At 32.8% G+C, this 23,847-nt stretch overlaps 1 protein-coding gene across 1 annotated transcript; it reads left to right on the forward strand.

The window, feature by feature from the left end:
- Nucleotides 1-6,383: 6,383 nt before the first annotated feature.
- On the forward strand, nt 6,384-10,052 carry LOC110092632 (putative phosphatidylglycerol/phosphatidylinositol transfer protein DDB_G0282179). Its single transcript, XM_020817272.2, has 4 exons — nt 6,384-6,566; nt 6,978-7,079; nt 8,389-8,549; nt 9,688-10,052. Exons 1-4 carry the CDS (start codon nt 6,470-6,472, stop codon nt 9,793-9,795), a joined length of 468 nt encoding a protein of 155 aa, XP_020672931.1. The 5' UTR covers nt 6,384-6,469; the 3' UTR covers nt 9,796-10,052.
- The last annotated feature ends 13,795 nt before the right edge of the window (nt 10,053-23,847 follow it).

A 23,847-nucleotide genomic window follows, 5' to 3' on the forward strand; every position in this document is an offset into this window, starting at 1 on the left:
TTTACTTTTCCTCTCTTTCTCTCTCTTCAAAATATCTGATTTTATAAAAATGATTTTCTCTCTCCTCAAAACGAGCTGATTTTCTTATATCATTAGGCTGATCGGCCCGGCCGATCGCCAAATCGTCCCGGGACGATCAGACCAAAATCGATCGTCATGGACGGTTCCCAGAACTATTTTTCAGGACGATATTTTGAACAGTACAGATCGGCCTGGACGATCTCAATATCGTCCCGGACGATCCTGGGAGGAAAATCCAAGTCAGAGAGGAACAGTAAGGGAACAAGGTCTCACACAAAGGATACGATTTGCCAGTGAAACAAAGCGATTATTCACTAAGTAACTGATACACATTAGCAAGTGCCGCGATGGAGCAAATTACCAACACAACAGTGTTAGTTTATTTTATGGGCTTTGCAACGCTAGTGCCTAATTTTTGTTTTCTTATAAATATTCATTGTGTTATATTTGTAAGAGAGTTCAATCATTTATCTAATTTCATTACTTTTCAGAGTACTTCTTGGGATATCCCTTATATTTAATTATAAGGGAGTCTAAACAAGTGCTAGATACAATCATTAGAGTGCTTAATCAGTGTTTGTATGAGCAACTCTGTATGTTAAGGAAGGAGTGTAGATGAGATACATTGATCCTTCTTAATGATTTCATTCTCTTGTATTTTTGTTCTTTTATGATTTCAATAAAAATGAATTTGCTTATCTTTTCTTTCATGTATGATTAATTCTTTAGTTTTGGATTGATGATACATATAACTTATTAAGTACTAATGAAGATTTTTGTGCTCTAAAGTTAAATGATGTTTTCAATATTATCCTGTTATTTATTTAATGCACATAATAGTCATATGTATAGCTAAAATTTGATATGATGTATAGCCTCGATGAAAGAATGTAAGAACAACTAGAAATATTCAAATAATATGTTTGCGTAGTTGGACATATGAAGTAGAATCAAGGGCAGAACCCCCAACATATTTGCGTACAGTTACTTATAATTTTGCCCTTCTTGAAAATTATGGCTGGTTCCGCCCCTAAGTAGAATATGATAGATTCTTAAGAAGTTGATATAACTGCAGGAGGTTAGCGAATATCTTTTTCATCCCTACAAGCTCGACATAGATTTAGGATGCATATGCTTTGAATTACATTATAAATAAGAGTTTCATTAGAAATGATAGAAAATCTATATTCATCAATCTAAAATATATTTTTTTAAATATTATATCCATTATCTTTAACTATTGTTAGTCAGTGATTGAATCTCTACATCGACATTTTTATTTCAGTTGGATAATTTTGCAATTAGAGTAAACACTAGTAGTTGATTGCTAAAAAGTATACTTCCTCGTGGGTTCGATACTACAGTCTATCACATTATTACTTGATTCGGCATAATACTTATGTATATTAAGTGAGGTTTGTTATTTTTTTATATCTAAAAAAAATCTAAGCATTGTTTAGGGGATATAGAGCCTTAAATATTTTTATACTTCAAAAGTACACTCCACAACCCCCATCACTAGGGCATTCTTCTTTAAAATTCAATAATGCATGTTTTTATCCCTTTTTTATAAATATAACATAGAAAGTTTTCATTATGAAACTTGTGAAATTACAAAGTATCATCGTATTTGAATTTTTTGGAAGTGATTCTAAATCCTTTTCTCTTGTATATTAAATCATTTTGATATTTATGGACACTAACAAATCCCTAATATTTTTGGTGCCACAAAATTTTCACTTCTAATGATGATTACATTAGGATGATATAAATATACCTTATCAAACAAAAAAATTGATATAACTTTTATCCCACATATATTTTTGGTTATGATAAGAAAATCAATTAATAGTAATAATTATTGATCGATAGTCACTGAAAATCAGTTGATCATGCATGAATCTTAAAGTATATATGTAAAAACTACTTGGACCGATTTAGTTGAACCAACCCTAATAAGCGAGCGAGCGAGCATATAACCAGCGGGCCAAAAGCAGTGAGTGGGCCACTAGATAATGAGTGAGCAAGCAGTAGCGAGTTGGCAAGAAACATCGAGCGAACGAGTGTGCGGAAAGCGGGCGTGAGCGTAGCTAGCGGGACCGAATCACATAAGTGAGGGGAAATGCGTGTAAGAGTGAAAAACTGACTCATCATGTGAGATAATTTTAATTTGCTCACTCTAATTGAATCGCACGAATAGAAGAGACTCTGACCGAGAGGGAGAATTAAGAAGGAGAATGAGGAAAATGAAAGAAATAAAGAGACTATTCCTGGGTTTCCATTACTGACTACGTACAGGGGAGATCGAGAGAAAGAGAAAGGAAGGGAGTGGGAGCAAAAGAAATACTTGTGGCCTAGCCAACAGAGAGGGGGTGATGCGTGCGTGCGGGTTAGGGCTAGTGTTTTGGCTACGGCTAGAAAGAAAGGTAAACTATATATTTTTAATTAGTTATATTTAGAGAAAGATTATTTAATTTATATAAACTTAAGATTTTATCTAATGCCTATTTATTAATTATTAACTTATTTTTATGGAAAATTATTGATTTATAAATTTTTCATTTAAGTGATAAGTTATTAAATAGTTGTTTATAAATTAATAATAATGAGAGAGAGAGAGAGAGAGAGAGAGAGAGAGAGAGAGAGATTATTATAAAATTGAATTCTAATTAGTAAGTATTAACTAATTAATTATAGAGAATAAGAGAAATTATTAATTTCAAAATCTTTATATAGGTGTTAAGCCGACGAAAACAAAGTGAAAATTAAGGTGGATTGTCAAAACTATTTAAATCTATGTGAGTACTCATGTTCATATTTTATAGTAATAATGTTAATTTATTTAATTTGATCTTATTAAATTAATTGATATTGATTAGCTGATAATTATTGTAAAATTTTAACTTTTTTTTAATAGTCACAATCTCCAAAGTTACAATTCGCCACTAGATTTATTATTACTAAAATTACACTTAATATATTCAGTTTTAGATCTACTCAAACGAAAGTCTTTAGACTCTAGGGTTGGCCTCCATAATTCAAGTTTACCTTTTATGGAGTGATGGTGAAATAGATTGAGATATTATTAGTAGAATTCAAGTTGGATAGTTGAAGTGGAGGAATGCATCGGGTTTGTTATGTGATAGAAAAGTCCCTCTCAAACTTAAGGGAAAATTCTATAAGATGGTAGTGAGACCTGCAATGTTTTATGGTGGAGAATGTTGACCACTATAAGAGCAACATAATATTAAGTTAAGTGTTGTAAAGATGATGATGCTCAAGTGTATGAGGGAGTGACTTAATTTACTTTTAAAGATATGATACAAAATGAGCATATACGTGAAAAGGTTGGAGTAGATCCAGTGGAAGATAGATTAGAGAGAGTTGCCTTAGATGATTGGTCACATAAAGCGGCGGCCTTCCGATGACCAGGTTAGAAAAGTAGATGTATTAGATTTGACTTATATTAAGAAAGTAGAGGTAGACCTAAAAAGATTTGATTAGAAAATATTATAAATGACATTTCATTATTAGATTTAGATGGGTATTTGACGTTAACATGAAAAAATGGAGAAAAATAATTCATGTAGTCGACCCAACATAGTGGGATAAAGGCTTGTTGTTGTTGTATTCTTTTTGAATATTCATATTGAATTTATTATTTTTTAGCATGATTATTCAACATAATAAAAAGTTTTGAATGATAAATGAATGAAATTACTATATAGAAATGCTTGTATATGCATATTGATTGATCGTGCACATTCCCTTATAAAATTGATTGGGAACACAATTTACGTGTACATGCAAATGGAAAAGGTTGTGAAAAGAAAAAAAAGAAAAAGAAAATGAGTACATTTATTGGTAGATGATATCTCTTGTGACGCTTGTATTAGTTATGAGAAATGATAAATATATGAAATATGCATAATATTAATGAACATGTTTAAAATATTTAAATAGAATTACTTTTTATTTTGAAGTGAACATGCATATTATTTCAAAGACCTTGTGCTACTGTAATTTAGAAATATGATTTACTCACTAAGTAATTTTTTGACTCACCTTTCTATTTGCAATAACATTCATAGGTATTATTTGATTAACTTAAAATGAGTAGAAGAGAAGAGAATGTGCGTCATAGATGTGTCGCTCCAAGATAAATGTATTTATAGTATTTGATTTTAAAATTTTGAGATTTTAGTGGTTTTTTCTGTGCATAGAAAATTGTTAGTTAGTAATTAAAAAAAATTAATCAATTGTCCAACTTTATGTTCTTGTCTTGTTAATTTGAGGCTCTGGGTCGGGTCGCGACAATATAGGAATTAGAAACTTGTAAAAAATATATTTGGGACCTTCCAAACTCCAATTTCAATAAACTTGTATTCAAATTAAATGTCTCTAGGAGATGTACCCAATAACACCAAAATTGGTCCAGTCTAAGCCCAAATGAGCCCAAATCAAGGGATCAAAGCATATTTAAAGCTTAAAATCATTAATTGGATAATCAAATGATGTTCAAATATAACATGATTATAGTCGAATCGAACAGCTCAATGAGACAAATCCAACAAGTATAAGATCACTTAATTATGATATTATTAAGACACTTAAATATTTGACAAACACTCCATGATCGAGGTAATCCGTATGGACTGTCCGATGAAGCACTACGAATTTTCCCCAGATCTTCACCATATTCATTTGTGAGACATGTTACTCTCAAAATATATAAATAAACTCACAATCTTTACATGAAAGAGGAGTTTTTAGAGGCTTAGATCATGAGCTAGAGACTCAAGAGAACTCTATGACTTGAAGCATTCTGAAACTCCACCCCTGCACCACCTTCGACAAATCCTCGCCACCATGATACAGCTACTGGAACTTTACCCGACCATCATCGTTAGACCTTTGTTCGGTAGACATCATCGAGCCTTCATCTGTCCTCCTTCGCCAGTTGACTACTATCCCTCAGGCCACTGTTGCCATTCGAATACAATCCCTTCAATTTCATTCACCTACTGACTATGATCCCTCCGATCTCCATCGCCCGTCGACTACGATCTCTCCAACCTCCTTTTCCTGCCGACTTGGAACCCTCAGACCACGATGCTCTATATGATATATATTTGCTATATTGAGCCAAGGTCTTCTTCTGTGGAAGAGTATTATTTGCAATCGACTACAAATACTAGTAGAATCATTTTAACTAGTCATGCTTCATAATTTTTTCTCTTTGTGTGTGTGCTAGATCTTCGTACCAAGCCAGGACGCTAAATCTTATATCTTTCTATTGCTGCGAATGTTCCTGCTTGCAACAATTATGATATTTTGAAAAAGTAAAGCTGGTGATGATTTTAATCAACTATTATCTTATTTTCTCAATAAAAAAGTATCATTTAATAATTCTCATATTCTAACACCCCCAATAAAATAAGATGACACAAAGGGAAAATCACTATCTTTTGAAAGTCATTGGGACTTTTTTTTTTCAAAATCAAAATTTCAAAAGAGACTGGTGAAAAATTTTCATAAATATCATATATATGAATCTAAAATGAGAAAATAGAATAAAATTTTGAGTGGATTAATACAACTTTTAAAGAAGTTTAGAAGGATCCACAAACATGATTTGATAGCTCTTTAGGATAAAATAAGGTGTGTAGATCGAGAAAAAACACTATGTGGTCTTAAATAAACCCCAAAATGTATGATTTTACAAATTTAGAAAAATCATGAATGTAAAAGGATGATAAAAAATTATCCATTAGTAAAATATGAAAGTAATATAGGATTTAGGTTGATTAAGAAGATGTTTACGTGGATCCACCGCCAAAATTTGACAACTCTTTAGTAAAAAAATAAGGTATGTAGATTGAGAAAGGACTTTTAGGCTTAGTTTAGAAAATTTTCTTATTATTTTTTAAAGCAGTTTTTTAGTATAATTTTTATTTTAAATTAAAATTTTTTGTATTAAAAAACTGCTTTAAGAACTAGTAAGAAACCCATCCCAAATGAAGCCTTAATAGAAATATTAAAAAAAAATTATTTACATCAACAACCACGTTTCAATAACTCTTTAGTAGAAAAGCAGATGCGTAGATTGAGAAATATATTATATGATATTAAATAATTCTTGAGAGCATAATTTTGTAGAATTATAAAAGTATAAAAGAGTTGTCTATTACTAAAATGAGAAAAAAGTATATGATTTAGAATGGAAAATAATTTATTTTTAAATAAAAGTGAATGACACTCATACAATTTGATTAGTCAATCAATAAAAATAATGTCTAAATAATTTCTATATAAATTATTATTTTTAAATAATATAGAATTACTGTAAAGTTGGACCCAAGGGGTTTTCCTTCTCCATAAATCCCAGCTAACCTTAAACAGGCCTCACGCATTCAGCTCCACTTGCAGCGAAATTGCGGAAGAAACGATGAGGGCTTCGATTTGCTTCCTCCTCGGCAATTTTCTCGTTTTAGCCATCGTGCTCCCTCCTGTGGCCGCCGATGGGGCTTCAGTCGAGTACTGCGGTAAGTGCTTTCTAACTCTTACTCCATCAATTTAATGATAATTTTTTTTTTGATAATTTCAGGCGTAGATTAGGGAAAATTGGGGGCTTTTGGTTTTTTATCGGGTGCATTAACTTGGATCGTGTTTTTTACGATATTTCAGACGCTGATAAAGAGTCAATATTGAAATATCTAGAGGCATTTCAGCTGCAATGTTTAAATTTTCATCTTTTTTCTGTTTTATAAGCAACAATAGCATTTCTTGCGTTAGATCGGAAGATAAATCTATCCTTCTCGATAAAAAGAACAGATTTGGCGATAATTTTTGCAACGTCGTTACGATATTCCTGTTAGGTTTACGAGGTTTCAGAACATCTTTGTTTGCTTTTCGTTTTCATCGTTGTGCAATTAAGAGCGATGAATTAACTGCAGATAAGAAGGCTGATTATGCTGTGAAGGTTAGCGGAGTGGATATTGATCCTTACCCAGTTGCTCGAGGCAAGGAGGCTACGTTTAGCATATCGGCTAGCACTGGTAAACTCTAGGCTATTTTGACTTTCTGATTAATTTTATTTGTTGCCTATTTTTTACTTTACTAAGAAAATTTGTTTATATTTCTTGTATTTGCTTTCTTGAATTTGTATTGCACTTGGTCTTGCTGCAACTAGTTTGTCTCAGATTTTTTTTTAGATAAGGTTTAGCATTGGAAAATTTTGAATATGGTACCTAGCTTAGAAAAAAATCCAAAATATGATCTAACTTTCTATCGATCCATAGTTAACGGGTGAGACCATGATAATAATTTGTGTTCCTTTGTCCATTTATACGTGAAAAAGGTTGGAGTAGCTCCAATGGAAGATAAGATTAGAGGGCAAATTATTGGGTCAGGTGACCGAACGCAGAGATAGGTTCGGATAATAATAAAATATTATTTTAAAATTAGCGCAACTAAAGCGCAACTAAAGCGCAACCAAAGCGCAACTAAAGCGCAACCAAAGCGCAACCAAAGCGCAACTAAAGCGCAAGTCAAAAAGCGCAACTAAAGCGCAACCAAAGCGCAACTAAAGCGCAACCAAAGCGCAACTAAAGCGCAAGTCAAAAAGCGCAACTAAAGCGCAAGGTGACGCGGCAAATTTTTATTGGCTGTCCGAACTTATCTTTTGGCTCCGGTCACCTGACCCAATAATTTGCCAGATTAGAGAGAGTTGCCTTAGATGGTTTGGTCACGTTAAACGGAGGCCTTTCGATGACTCTGTTAGGAAAGTTGAGGTATTAGATTTGACTTATGCTAAGAAAGGTAGAGGTAGACCTAAAAAGACTTGGTTATAAAATATTAGAAATGATCTTTCTTTATTAGATTTAAATGAGAATTTGACTTTTAACCAGACACAATGGCGAAAAAGGATTCACGTAGCCAACCCCACATAGTGGGACAAAAGCTTGTTGTTTTTGTTGTTGTTGTTGTCCATTTATATTGGGTTCCTCTTACTAAGAAATTGTGTTGTGAAATCAAACTTAGGAGTTAGATCTAAAAAGGAAGCTACCGCAACATTATTTTTATGGATGCAGACAATTTGATGTAACATCATTTTATGGCGCCCACTAATGATCTTGGACCATCTATTGCACTAATTTTTCTGAACAGGCCAAAATTTTGCCAATAATTGAGTGTGATTTACGGGACGGAGTTGAATTTATCAAAAATAACATTATCAATTATGTAATATATGCCAGGCAATTACTTTTCCAAAGTCTAAGCAATGATGATTTTCTAAGACTGATTAATATCTTTGATACGAGCCTTTTGTGCCTATTTTGACATGCTAAATATGTTTTCTCTCAGGTAAGGGCATATCTAATGGGAAACTAGTGGTCGATGTCAAATACTTCTTCTTTCATGTTTATCAGGAAACTCATGACCTTTGTAAAGAGACATCCTGCCCTGTGTCATCTGGTGATTTTGTGCTATCCCATCAGCAGACTTTGCCAGGATACACTCCGCCAGTGAGTTGCACTTGTTATCATTTTTCATTCCTGCAATTTATTTATCTTTATTTACCAAGATAATTTTGAGTGAAATCATAATTTGTGAATATATGCATATTTCTTTCTTGCTAAGATCTAAAGTAAAAGATTGAAGGAGATTTTATATTAAATTTTTTAAAGATGTGGTGGCTTTCCAATTTATTTGAACTTTACATACTGGTTTTATGAACTTAGTATTGAATGCTTAATGTGCAGTTTTACAAGCATATATGATAAGTTTGCTAATTTGGATGGAAAATTTATGCTCAGCAGTTAGTAGCATCAGGGTTTATCTGTATACTAAATTCATTTTGGGAGTCAACATTTATTCTTGTTCCCAATCAATTTCTATTTGCTTATCACAATATTTTATAGTTTCTCTCTATTTAACTATTTAACTCTGTATCCTGTTTATATTCTCTGTCGGACCCTTTCGTTTAACAAATATTTGTTACCTTAACTCTCTTGCTTATGTATCAGTTATAATCTCGTGTATATTTCTATTTGACTGCATGAAATTTATATCCTAGAAGTATATTTCAATACTTAAAAGTGAATTATACATGCCTTGCATATTATTGGCATCTCTTTCGCTAATTCTTATTAGTGGGTAGCTTTATGCTGTGTAGAATTATCAACCCAAATAACAAAAGAAATGAAACTCGATCATTCTAGGCATCATATGTGACAAATTATGACACTAAGTAATTTTCTTGCCTTGGTATCATTCTAACATCTTTTAAAATACATAATCATATATTAGTTTTTAAATACTAGTTCTGTAATGAGCATATGCTATAGTAGATTAATATCCTCCTTTAATCAACAGCTATAATTTAATTGTGAAGATCTAAATAATATTATTTATGTAAAAGCAGTTGAAAAGTTATCAACTAATACTAAATTTAGGCGAGGTGAGTGGGCCAATTTGCTTAACATATATAATTTTTCTTTCACAATAATTTTATAATTCAGTACAAGCGCAAGTGGATTATTATATATTTACTTTTTTGTAACTCACATGACATGAGCATTATGATTTTATGTTCAAAATCAAATTCATTGAAAAATAACATTAATAATTTATGAAACAAATTTTCCAACATTACACTTGCAGGGTTCTTACACACTCCAGATGAAACTTCTTGGTGAAGATAACAAAGAGTTGACATGCATTACCTTTGGTTTTAGCATTGGCTTTATCTCATCTGTTGCTGATAGCTGAAACCAGCCAGAAAGAGCATGAAGCATGAGCAAAGATACAATGTGAGAATATGTAATAAGTACGTTTGAGGATCCGTTTACCCTTTTGTTTATGTCCTAGTTTGTGTGCTTGAACATGTTGGTCATTAATACATGAACACTTTCTATATGGCTTGGTGTAAAAAACTTATGCTTGTATGCTATCCTTAAAATGCTTGTATTTCTTACAATTAGTGCACTTTGAAACTTCGTTACATAAATGAAAAATATCTTGTCCAACCCATAGCTAAATAATCTTGATGTCTAAGAGAGATAGAGATAGAGTCAGAGTCAGAGGTGTAGAGATAAGGCTTCAACAACTTTTTTTTTTTCTGCAACTCATCAATATTATTATTATTATTTTCTGTGAATTGGGTAGTATACTATTGCTCTATATAAATTGATTGCTATTGTTATTTTCATTTAACAGTTCATTGTAGGGCTATTTTGTTTCACAAATGTTTAAATGTGGTGGCTTTTGGTCTCCACCGTCTTTACTTGTTTTCTTTAAGGAACTAAAATTGGTTTCGAGTTTTGTGAATTCGATTTGCTCCAATTTGTGATTAAATTCTCTCATAGTCCTCAAAACAATGATATCAAAGAAAATTAAATGAAAATTTATGTGATTCAGGCCCATAATGACCTACATGGAATTTTAGAGGAATGTTTTAAAATTTAATTTTTATTTTGGTTTCTATACTACAATCAAAGTTTTGGTTTTAGATAGGTTTGTCAATTTTTGATGTTAAGTTTCCATAGTTAATTTTTTAATAAGTACTATCATGTGTTAGAAATTTGTGATGGTAGATAATATTAAATGTTTTAGGGATGTATAAAGGTCTTGCATGCACAATTAGCCGGAGAGCATCACATAAGAGGTGATATTTTGATGTGAAAACTTTAGAAATGAGAAAAATCACATGGCTTTGCATAGTTGAAAGGATTTCTATATTGTAAATCAAATATTAGGTCGGGGACATTCCCTGTAAACGAAGAAGTGTTAATAAAATCTAGCGGATATGAAATATGAAATACTTCTCTTGTTGAGATGTTAGGAGAAGCCTTGACGTATTAGAGCTATCATCAAGCGAATGTGGATGATTGTTTAAGCTAGTGTCCTTGTAGTAGATGAGATTAGATGATTGGGAAAATAACTGTCATATATTGATGATTGATAGACATTAGATGTCAGTTATTGGTAGATATTGGGTGATAGTATGTGGTTTGCCTAGTCATTCTCTTTATATGATGAGAGATTGATGACTGCGATGACCGCCAAGGTGGGTGTTGAATGTTGATGGTTGGAAATGGTTTGCTTAGTCAGTTCATGGATGACACGAGAATTTTAATGTGAAAACTTTAGGAATGAGAAAACCACAAGTCTTATCTTAGTGGAAAGGATCTTTTTATTGTATATCAAATATTAGATAAGGCACCTTTCCCCGTAATTGAATAAGCATTAATATAATTTAGCATATATGAAATGTAAAAGAGATCTCTTGTTGTGATAGTAGGAGAAGCCTTGATGTATCAAAGTTATCATCAAGCAAAGGTGGATGATTGTTTTGACCAGTCTCGTTATAGTAGGGGAGATTAGACGATTGCAAAAATGGTTGATGGACATTAGATCTCAGTTATTGGTAGACATTAGGTGATATTATGTGGTTTGCTTAGTCATTCTCCTTATAAGATGGGAGATTGATGAGCACTAAGGCAGTTGTCGGAAGTTGATGGCTAATATATGTCGAGCATCAATAGGCATTAAACATCATTCGACTATGAAGTTTGGATGTTTGGGGATGGTTAATGATATGCTCAGTAGTTTTACTTGTATGTGGGGAAACTAGTGAATAAGAAGCTTGAAGTCGAATGATAGTGGCTACCAATACTGGATTTTTATAGACGTCAGATTATGGTTGATTGGGAACATCATACCTTGAGTGATGGCTAATGGTTCGCTCAATCTTCCTCATCATTAGTAAGAATAATGGCTAGAAGCCATACGTTAATGGTTGACATATTTGTTCGATGACTATATATCAACTATGAGTTTGATGATTGGTGCCTGATCAGTTGACCTCCTTATTAAAAAGAAGACTGACAACATGGAGGGATTTAGATGTTTGTGACTGAAAACATCAGACATTGGCAAACACCAAATGAAGATAGATTAGGAATATTAGGAGCATGGCAATGTTTGTTATTTTGCTTTTTTGCTCAATCATGCTTCCTGTAGAGGAGCTCCGAGGAGGAGATTAATTACCAAGAGGTGGGTGCCAAACGTCGACAATTAGCATATATCAAACATTGACAAGCATCAGATGATGGCTGATTGAGAATTTGTACATTGGGCTATGACCAGTTGTATGCTCGTTCATTCTCCTTATACCAAGAGAGACTAACAACCAAGAAGGTGGATGCCATGTGTTGGACTTCGAAGTTTGGCAGATGCAAATCATTAGTAGACGTCAAACATTTGACAACTGTTAATGATTTGCTTGATCATTTGGTAGGTTTAAATATTGGGAGACGATTGGTGATATACTTAATCAATTTTTCTTATAAAAGGGAAAATTAGTGATGAGGAAGGCATAAATCATATTTTGGTGGCTACTAGATGGTTGACACTAGCATATATTAGATGATGGTAATTGAGACCGTTGAACATCGAGCGATGGCCTATGAGTTGCTTGGTCATTGACACAATTTAAAAGGGTTACATGTTTAATTTTTTACTTTAAAAATGACTTTATCCATATAATAATAATATTCTGAAAGCCTTCTTTGGTGGCCATTCAAGTCCGACTATGATAGTTCTTAGGCCTCGTTTGGTAGCAGGAGGAGTTTTGATGAGAAACGGTGGTTCCAAAACTGCCTTTCACCAACGGAGAAGCAAAAATAGAAAGCTTCACAAATCGGCACGATAATGGAGGTTTGAAACAAACAGTTTTGTAAAAGGTATGCATCCAAACAACAACCGATATTCTTTTTTCACATTTTAGAACGGAAATGGCACTAATTAAGTCCAACCAAATCAGTCTTCTAGTTGGAGCAGCTGGGAGTATATCATTTGCGCTACCATTTTCCCATAAGAGGCAACAAAACTTGAGTGACTATTGCTCTTTAGTTTTGGAGGTAATTTACTGCTTTTGCATTATTGTCCATTTCCGACTTCCTTGCAAGCTCTTGAAGTTCTAGTGGCATAGAGAAAGAAAAAATTCAGAAGGGCAACCCACAGTTCTTAAGATCCAGAATTGTAAAATTTCTTAGGCAGTTGTAACGAAAAAGTCCATTGGCGGGAAGATTTTTAGTAGTTGTAATTGAGGGGAAACCACTCTATTGAACTCCTGCTGATCATTTCACAGGGTTCTCTTTTTATCCTTCGTGTTATTGTCTCTTTTTTTTTATGAGAAATTATCAAATACTTATAAAATAACTTTTAAATATTTAATTAAATAATTTGTAATTAAATATATACTTATTTTAAAATAATAATTAAATGATTTTCAATATACCTATTAATCAAATACAAGTAAATAGATAATTGTCACTATAATTAATAATTAAATATATAGTTAAAATTTTTAATGATCAAGCTATATTTTACTTGTATTATTTATAATTGTAATTTTTTGATAGACTTCGGCTTCGTTTTGGCTAGATTTAGCGTAAATCCGACTTAGGCTTCGTTTGTTTTTTTAGTGCTTTTGTAAAAGACAGTTTTAAAAAACATTAGTTAAGAAAATGGAGTTTTCTAACGGAGAAGCACATATAAAAAGCTTTCTCAAAACTGCAGAAAAATGAAAAAAAGGAGTTATTGGGAACGTGATTTGACGAACCAAACAACACAAAAAAATCCTCCGTTTCCGAAAACGGAGAATGCAAAAAAACGCTCAAACAAACAAAGCCTTCATATTCATGTACTATTGGTCAATTTATAGAGCTTGAACGTGAACTCATATAAATGACGGTAGATAACGGTTAAAAAGTTTTTAGATTTATATATCGCCGTCATTCCCAGCGAGATAAGTGGCTGCAGCACATTCGCGTCAATTATCCTCCTCCTTGTTGGGTCTCGAGTCCCACCTCGAATCAATCTCCATTAGTTTCCAAACCCACGGGCTTATTTGACCTCTACAAATAGAAGAAAGGAGATAGCTTTAGAAGGGAAAATTATTCTATACGAACTTTAATATAATGCCGATATGAGTATTTATAGAATTTGGCACGTATTTTTTCAAATCTTCACGTGGCCTGATGACCCGATTGGTGTAGACAAAAAAAATTAAGTTTTATTAAAAAGTCCCATAATATCTAGGGTATAGGGTTTTGGTGGACTGTTTTTGCTACCTGAGATAGGATTTCTCCTCGGAAGAAAGTTAAGAAAGAAAAGAGAGAAATAGGCTATGAAGATGAAAACTGGTTTGGAGGATGTCATATTCTCTGAGGAAATGAAAGGATTTATGCAAAACATTTAGGAAGACTCACTGCAGCAAGCAATGGGAGAAAAATCAATGATTTTATTGGTAAATTTCAAACTCCAAAGAGGTTTTACTTTTTTTATTTATAAATATAGAGTTTTTAATTGCTTAGGATGTATCGTTCAAATCTTTATTGCTCATCCAAAGTTCTATTTCTTTGCACAAGCTTAGATTCAAGTTTCGATTATGTGTACATGTTTAGTTAAAACTTATATTACAGTGTAATATTGCTGTGCATTATTACTATGTATTTTTAGGGTGCACCGTTGCTATGTACCACTGTTGTATACTATTGTCTATCGCTTCTATGTATCGTTGTTGTGTACCACTGTGACTTTTGTATACTGCCATGCTTATATTAATTTGATTTAATACGTTTTTCTTGTGTATTGGGTGTTTATAATTCTGAGAAGGAAGCATATGATATATACTTCCATTATGCTCATAATGTTTGTTTTAGTTTTCGCAAAAAAAACCACAGTTATTGGCCTAATTCAAGTTAAATAAGATTTAAGGACTTTTTCTTTTCAAAAGTTGGCTTTAAGAAGGGTATTGACTTAAATTCCCAATTAAAATATCAAAAATTAAATGCCAGAGTGGGATGTCTCGCTATGATTAGATTTTTAGTGGATGAAGATGGAGTTTGGACGATGCAAAAATATATAGAGAGTCACAATCACGAATCAGCTAGGTCGGAAGATCAACATATGCTTTGATCATGTAGGAATATTAATGATGGGAAGGCATCAGTTCTTAAATCAATGACAAAATCTGGGATAAGAATCGTTGATGCATTTACCTACTCAACCGATGAAGTTGGAGGTTTAAAAAATATTGGATTATCTAAGAGGGTTGCATATAACAACATTCAGAAAGAGAAAAAAAGCGAATATTGAGTATGGGGACACCAATTCCCTAATTCAACTATTTAAAGATCAACAAGTTAATGACAACATGTTTGCATGAGATGTCCAAACTGATGAAGATGATAGTTTTTTTTTTTTGTTGATGGGTTTGGGAGAATAGATTTTGACTACTTTAGAGATGTGATTATTTTTTATACTAGTTATAGAATTAATAAATATAATTTAGTTTACACACTAGTTGTTGGAGTTAATAATTTTTGGTAAAATATTTTGTTAGAGGTAGCCTTTCTATTGGAGGAGATAATTGAATCATTTATGTGATTGTTTAGAATATTTATACAAATAATGGGTGATAATCATCCCATAATAATATTTACTGATCAGGACCAGCTAATGGCTAGGACAATAGAAATTGTATTACCTTAGACTTGCCATGGGCTGTGCAAATGACACATCAACAAGAAGGCTTTTATCCAAGGTGCGGTGCTTCAATAACAACATCAAAGTTAGAGTCCTTTTTATGTGTTTAAGCAAGTGTGATTCTGAGTATTTTGAGAAAATTTAGTGCATCCACAATCATGATTGGTTGAAGGAGCTTTATAGGATCAAAAATAAGTAGTCAACAATATTCAATAAGAATTATTTTAATATTGGCATTCTTTCAACATAGTATAACGAGTTCACTAATAATGTGTGCCATGACATTTTAAAGCCAATATATTCTATAATTGATTATTTTTAGGCTTAAAAATGGTGATGATGACTTGGCGTCAGAATGAATACGATGAAGATTTTAGACGTAGTCAGTTCGAAATAGTACCTATGATAAAACTAGACCAGTACTAAAGCAAGTTGCCTAATTTTATTCAAAAAAATTATATTCATTTTTTTAAGAAGAAATTTTTGAGGGTGTGGGTGGAATGTGTATAGATTATTCCTCAAATAGCTCATCAACATTTTTCGTCAAAGCATCAAGAAGGTTGATCAATCGAATCAATAGACTGTTCATTTTGATGCAAAATAGGGTACCATTCAATAGCAGCCTACGCGTTGATATCAAATAAGAGTTATAAGTCCTTAAAAGATTTCCAAGACCTCTAGAAATACAACAATTGAATGAAAACCAATGGGCCACGAGAACCAACTAAATACACAATGCAAACCAAAACAAAGCCTAAAGGAAAAACAACTACAAGAGCCGTAGAGCGTTCAGCATCAGATCCACCAAAAGGCTCCATCTGCAGCAACAACAACACCAAAATAGTGCCAAAACCACATGCATAAAATCCCACAAGCAAAAGCAGAGCTCAACGAATGGTCTCCATGAAGAACAGCCATAATGCCCGAGACAAAAGGGAATAAATACATGTAAGGACAAGCAAAACCAAAGAGCAATAGAGGAAACCCACATCCAAAGCCCACCACCAAACAAAGGTGCCAACAACAATGCCGCTAAGTCCACAAAGAAGAAAACACATAACTACCTTCTAGATTTTCTCCTATAACGCTTAATGCCACAATAAAGCGCTTTCTTTGTCACCTTACAAACATCTAACCCTTACAATTCCTTGAGAGAGTTTGGTGAGATTGGGAGTAGATTAGAGGATTTGAGCCTAGGTGAGATCGGGAGGAAGGTCTTCCATCGGCCGTTAGGCCACATGCCATATCTCTTAAATTTTATTTAACTGAGATCGGCCTGTGACCTGACGGTTGATGGAAGACCTTTCTTTTGATCTTATTTAGGCTCAAATCCCTTAATCTACCAAAAAAAAATTATTTAACTAACTTTTACTTTACTTCCTTACTTTATTTACCATTCTCTGTGGAGCCCATTCGATGATCATGTGCAGTGCTATACAGGTAAGATAAGTTCATTAAATTTAATTGACAAATATTAATTGAGTTTTAAGGATTTTGAGATCTTTGCATGAAAAAAGTAAATAAATAAAATTCAACTATGAAGAAAAGAAGATTGGAATAGAGAGTCAGCTTAGTCTATCAGTTTGAATTAGGAGAATTTTGATGGAAATTTGTCTGAGGATATTTTGCTTTTAATTGACTATGATAAATTTTCTGTTCACTAAATTTATTTAAATAATTATTATATTACAAATAAGTTTCTTGAATAGAAAATATTTTTATTTAAATTTATGTGAAAATATTTTTAAAAAGTTGATCCAAATTAATATATCCTAAAAATATTAGGATTTGGTTATTCCTACCAATATGAATTATAAATTTTTATATTTTAATCTTTAAATTTATTTTAAGTTGATGTAATATAATAATTGATTGATTAATTATGTGCTATATATTTTTAAATAAATTTAATAAATAGACAAATTTTTCTGATCAAATTTCCTGACAAAAATTGATTCAAATTTAAAATTTGAAAGAATTTTGATTTATTTTTAATCATAAACTTTACTAAAAAAATGATTAAATTAGCCAAACTTTAATAATTATATTTATAAACAATGTGATAAAGAAGTAAAAATTTATTTAGATCTAAATTATATCAGTGGTATCAGTATGTAATATTTTTCTTAAATAATCAAAATAACTTCTAAGTCATTATTGTCAAGTAAACTTAATGAACATAAGTGTCAATATTTGGAGCAATTATTAGGTCCTTTCACTGGATGTAGAGGAAGGTTCGGTTTTAGGCAAAAATAGGTCAAAAAGTGCAAATACCTAGTTTTTCAAAAAACTCGGTATTTTTTCAAAAATCTCGGTATTTGCACTTTTTTAGGCAAAACCGAACCTTCAGAAATGTTTGGACTCAGACCAACACCGGGTTTTCAGGGTGGGGCCATCCATGGGGAACAACATAATCCAAAACGAGAAACAGCCAAATCACCAAAACGAGCCATCCAGGTTGCCAACCAACCCTGGTCATCAACAGCGCTTGCAGCAGAATTGCTTCCTCATTGTCCATTCCGAATCGAACCGAACAACGCAACCAAAGCAACGAAAACCAGACAAAACACACAAGAAGAAAAAACACGTTTCAAATGGATGGCTTATATGGATTCCCTCGACCAAGGTTTATTTATTAGATATTTGAATGTCTTAATGATATCAGAATTCTACGATCTTGGGCTCGTTGATTCGTCTCGTCGAGCCGCACGATTCGACTATAAGCATGTTACTTTTGGAAACCATTTGATAATACAAATTATGGTTTGAGCCTTCCAAATGCGCTTCAAGTCATTGATTTGGACTCATTTGGGCTTGGATTGAGTCGAATTTAATGTAGTTGGGTTCGTATTTTTGAGACGTTTAGTTCAACTTTAAGTTTGTTGAAATCAAACTTCAGATGGTCTCCGATTTAATTTTTAAAGTTTTCAACTTGATTTCACCTCAAGATTCGTGCCCAATCAAGATAATTTTTTAATGATATATCATGTACACATTTTTTATTGCTTTCTAAATCAATTTTTTAGTTAAAGATTTTTTTTACTAAAAATTTACTTTAAAAACAGTATACAAGCTATTCCAAAAATAATCATAATCTAATTTTGATCATTTTACATATTATTATTCATTTTAAATATGCCGACCTATGCTTTCTCTTTCAGGGGAGCATAGTCCGCAGTGGAAAACAGTTAATATTTGTATCATATTTGTCAAAGTAAATTAATGAAACTGATTTAAATATTTATCTTTACAAAGGTCAATATCTAACCATGATTTTCATTTTTTTTTTCTCATAATCTTCTGTTTGGACTGTGTGAATCAATTCAGATCAGCGCTTTTTCGTGAATGGTCAGATTTTTCCTTGGCCTCTTTCGATGTTTCTTGCTTGAGTTCTGCAAGGCATCTAAAGCCATTGAAAAGGTTGAAATCAGACAAAACTCAATCTAGAATTCTGAAATTTATAATCTTGATACGGCATTACAAAATTAGCCTTGTCGGACACGGATCTCGAGGCAAAAAACTAGTTAGAAACTTCAAAAATTAATTCCGGGAGCACCCGAACTCCGATTTCAGCGAGCTTATATTCAAACTGAGCGTCTCGGAAATACGAACCCAACGACACCAAGATCAACCCAATCCGAGCCCAAATGAGTCCGAATCAAGGACCCGAAGCGCTGTTGGAAGGTTCAAACCGCAATTTGAGTTATCAAACGGTCTTCGATTTTAACGAGCTTATACTCGAATCAAACGGCTCGACGAGACGAATCCAACGAACCCAAGATCGCTGAATTCCTACATCATTAAGGCCTCCAAATGTCCAACGAATGGTGCACGATCGAAGGGTTCAATATCGGCCGTCCATTCAAACCACTCCCTATTCGCCCATGATCTCACACCTATTTACAAGCTATGACACTCCAGAAAAACTATAAATAGTGCCCTCATTCTACACAAAGGGGACTCAAGTGAAGAGAGAGAAGGAGAAGAGAAGGAGGAGAAGGAAGAAGCTCCTCCTCGACCACCGCCGGAGCTCTTCCTGCTGCCTCAAAACGCAGGGAATTTGCTCTAACTTATGTTTATTAATAAGGTCAGTTAAACGTAAAGAACGTGCATTGAATTGTCTGACCAAACCATTTAAACTTATTTGTTGAGATAAATCTTTTGAATCGATGTCATTATACGAATGATGATTATTGTTTATAGTATCAAAATCATTAGTGCCCATTAAGACATAAAAATTTATTAGGGCAATGGTGTTGAGGGCTAAATTTTGAATCACAACTAAAGCAAAGACCTTTCTCGCGACAAAATTGAATTTCCGAAGGAGAGTGCTCGCGGATGGGCAGATTTGGGAGTTTTGAGGAGGAATTTGGTGAGGAAGTGTGGGTAGATGGTTGGCCTATAGGCATGGAGGGGTGGCTAGGTTTGTTTGAGATGAGAGGTGGAAATGATTTCAGCCAGTGTGAAGAAGGAAGGACAAGAAAATCTTGAAATTTGGATTCGTGACGACAAGCTAAATCTATGTCATCTAAAAGAATAATGAGTTTGGCTAATAAAAGTTCTCTACACAATTCTTGTTTGAGACTAGAAATGAAATAACTGATAAGAGTAGATTCGAAAAATTTTGGAATTTTAAATTCAAGAATTTTCAAAGCTGTTTGGTACTCAAGAACAGATGGTTGCCGAGTTAATTTAGATAAATTTCCATGTTAGTCTTCAAAGGAAGATACGCCAAAACGTTTTTGTAATGATATCATGAATTCGGGCCAAGAAGAAGCTTATCCTTTCATGCAAATCCATTGATAAAATGTAGCTGCGGATCCTTCACGATGAAATAAAACAATTCTAACACAATGGTAAACTAGAGTATTATGAAAATCAAAATATTCTTGTGCTTTAAAGATTCAAGTTTTCACATCGGATCTATTAGTAAGTTCAATTTTCAGAACTCGTGACGAGATAAAACTTGATTGTGAGGAGTTTGTCTTGAATGATATCAATTTGGAGAACATAATGCAGCAAGTGGATCAGAACAATGCCAACTCTTTCTTCCTTGTTTATTTTCATCTTTAATATAATCATTTCATTATTGAAAATTTTCCTAATTTTTTTTTTCTTTAGCACATATAGATTACAATGAATTTGTAGCACTGATTCAGAGTTATGGTCAAAGGGAGGATTTGAGCTTTGATCAGATAGAATAACAGTGTCGTTTTTTTTCCTGAACTCATCCTTTTTGAATTCCTTAATGTTTCCTTGCACTGTTTTGAAACCTATTGTGATATTTTTAAGTGTAACTTAGGCTTTGTTTGGCATAACTTTTTACTGTTTTTTAAAGTAATTTTTTAGTATAAAAAATTTAATTTTTGTATTAAAAAGCTGCTTTAAAAAACAGAAAGAAAGTCGTCCCAAACGAAACCTTAGCATACAATATGCAACCTGAATACAAACAATTAAGCCTGATGGTGTTTGGATACAGAATTAAAAAGGTATTTTACTGCACAAAGATTCTCTTATTGTTGGTTAGTGCTCTGTGCCTGCATGTATTGAAGAGAATTTCACTTTTATTTTTTATTTTCATAATCTATATGTCCAATCCTTCTTTTAATTTATCTGGAACCAGATGTGTCTTAAGAGATTATTTTCATTTTTTCCGCATTATTCTATGAAAAAAAAAACTCTCTTAGGTTGGAAATTTTATTGGGTCTGGTGTCCTGACGTAGCTCTACGTTCAGACACCAATAAAATGGTGCCACGTAGCGGCCACATTATCGCGGGCCCGGCCCGCCGAAAAGTGGGTATATAGCACGTGCATTTTTTGAAAGATGACAGCCCGACTATCCAACACTAAAAAAAGATAGGTATCGCTAGGTACATGCTCGCTCGGTACCACTAGATATCGCCAGGTACATGCTCAGTACCGAGCAGGTACATGCTTGGTACTGCTAGGTATCGCTAGGTACATGCTCGATACCTCTAGGTATCACTAGGTTAGCGATAACATGTTAGGTACCGCTTAGTACATGCTTGGTACCGCTAGGTACATGCTCGGTACCGAGCATGTACATGCTCGGTACCACTCAATACATTCTCGATACTGCTAGGTATCGCTAGGTATATGCTCAGTACCGCTAGGTATCACTAGGTATTGAGCATACACTAAGCGGTCCGAGCAGCACGATTTCTTTAAACCATAAATCATGTATAACGTCTAATGAATAATCCTCCAACAGGTTGTAAGACTTTTAAAGAAGGCGGGGGTTTTAACTTTTCGCGCCCAATTCATATATACGACATCGGGCCGACCCCAAATAGTTAAAACAGGTGCAAAATCTACAAAATACAACGGGTTTGGGTCGGGTCATCGGGCCGCTACGTGGCGCCGTTATACTGGCGTCTGAACGTAGAGCTACGTCAGGACACCGAACCCAATAAAAATTCCTTAGGTTGATTTGCACGATATACTCATCCAAACTAGAGCAAAATAGTCAAAATGCAATAACCATCAAATGCATAAATATTCTATCAATATTTTTCTCAAATGATGATTCGAGTACAATTAAGAATATTTGTGATTTTAAGAAGTATTTTAAGAGTCAAAGAAGTTAAGTGTGTTGTCCATAATATTATAATATTTATATTATATTAAGGATCTTTAATAGTAGCATACAACAACATCAATATCTAGATTTTATCTCATTTTGTAGGGTTAATACATAAACCATGATACTCCATTGTGTACTATAATTATAATCAAATTCTCATTTCTAATACTTTCAAATCATATTTTTCTAGGTCTATCTCTACCTTTCTTATCATTGGCTAGCTCTAATACATCTACTCTCCTAACTGGGTCATCGAAAGAACGTCTTATATGACTAATCTTACTTGCCATTGGAACTACTCCAATCTTTTCACATACATACTCGTCTTGCATTCTTTCTCTAAGAGTATGAAGGAGATTTATTATTTCTTTGATTTACGCGGGTTAATATACTGTATGTGTGCTATTCTTATATTCGTATACACTAAGACGTTGCTTCCACTTATATTTACTTTCTATTTAGTTTATATTCTTATTGCTTGCCAAGTTAGTTGTTTGAAGTTTTCAATTGTATCTGTGGAACTGTTCTTGCTTCTTTTATTGAGCTTTTATTATTGGAAGCAACTGAGTTAGAAGGTGAGACATAATTAGTTGCTTTTAACCTCTTCTCTCAGACTACTTCTTCTTCTTCTTCTTATCCTCTATCCCTCTTCTTCTCTATTCTGTTTGGCTTATTCTCACTTTCCCTGTTCTTTGTCTTTCTCTCTGCAGGTACTGTTTCATATATTCTCTAGTTTCTTTAATTGTTTCTCTTTGTCCTTGTGTGTTAATTCTTTATTGTTATTTTTTATTTTGATTTATTTTATATATTGTCTTTTCGTGGTTTTGATTTTTTAATGTTTTTAAAATAATTTTTTAGTATAAAAATTAACATTTTTGGATTAAAATGCTTTATTAATTATATACTAATTTTAGATGTTGTTCCTCCTATATATCTTAGCATAAAAAAACAATAAGCCTGATGGTGTTTGGATGACAGAATTAAAAAAGGAATTATATGAGGCACAAAGATATTCATACTGTTGGTTAGTAGTTCTGTGCCTGAACATGTATTGAAGAGAATTACTTTTTATATTTTATTTTCATAATCTATAATGTCAATGCCTTGTATTTAATTTGCTGGAACCAGATGTGTCTTAAGAGATTATTATATTCCATTTTTTTTCCGCATTATTCTATGAAAAAAAATAAAAAAAGCTCTTACTAGGTTGATATGCACCTATGATTACTCATAAACCGCAAACAAGAGCAAGAATAGCTCAAAAGATGACATCAAATGCATAAAATAATTTTAATACATATTATTTTCTCAAATGATGAAATTCGAAAGTATATTATGAATATTTGTGATTTTAAGAGTATTTTTAGATCAAAGAAGTTAAGTGTGTTGTCCATAATAATTATAATATTATATATTTATCAATTAGGATCTTTAATATGCAATCAACAACATCAATATCTAGATATTTATCATATTTTTGTAGGGTTATTACTAAACCAATATATAGATATATAATATATATATATATGACTTCAATCATAATATTTTAGGTCTACTCTACCATATTCTTGTACATTGAAGCTTAGCTCTAAATACTCTCTCTCCTAACTGGGCATCATCGAGACGTCTTATATGACTATCTTACTTGCCCATATATCGGAAC

The sequence above is a fragment of the Dendrobium catenatum genome, unplaced genomic scaffold (assembly GCF_001605985.2).
Source record: "Dendrobium catenatum unplaced genomic scaffold, ASM160598v2 fragScaff_scaffold_432, whole genome shotgun sequence".
Lineage (NCBI taxonomy): Eukaryota > Viridiplantae > Streptophyta > Magnoliopsida > Asparagales > Orchidaceae > Dendrobium > Dendrobium catenatum.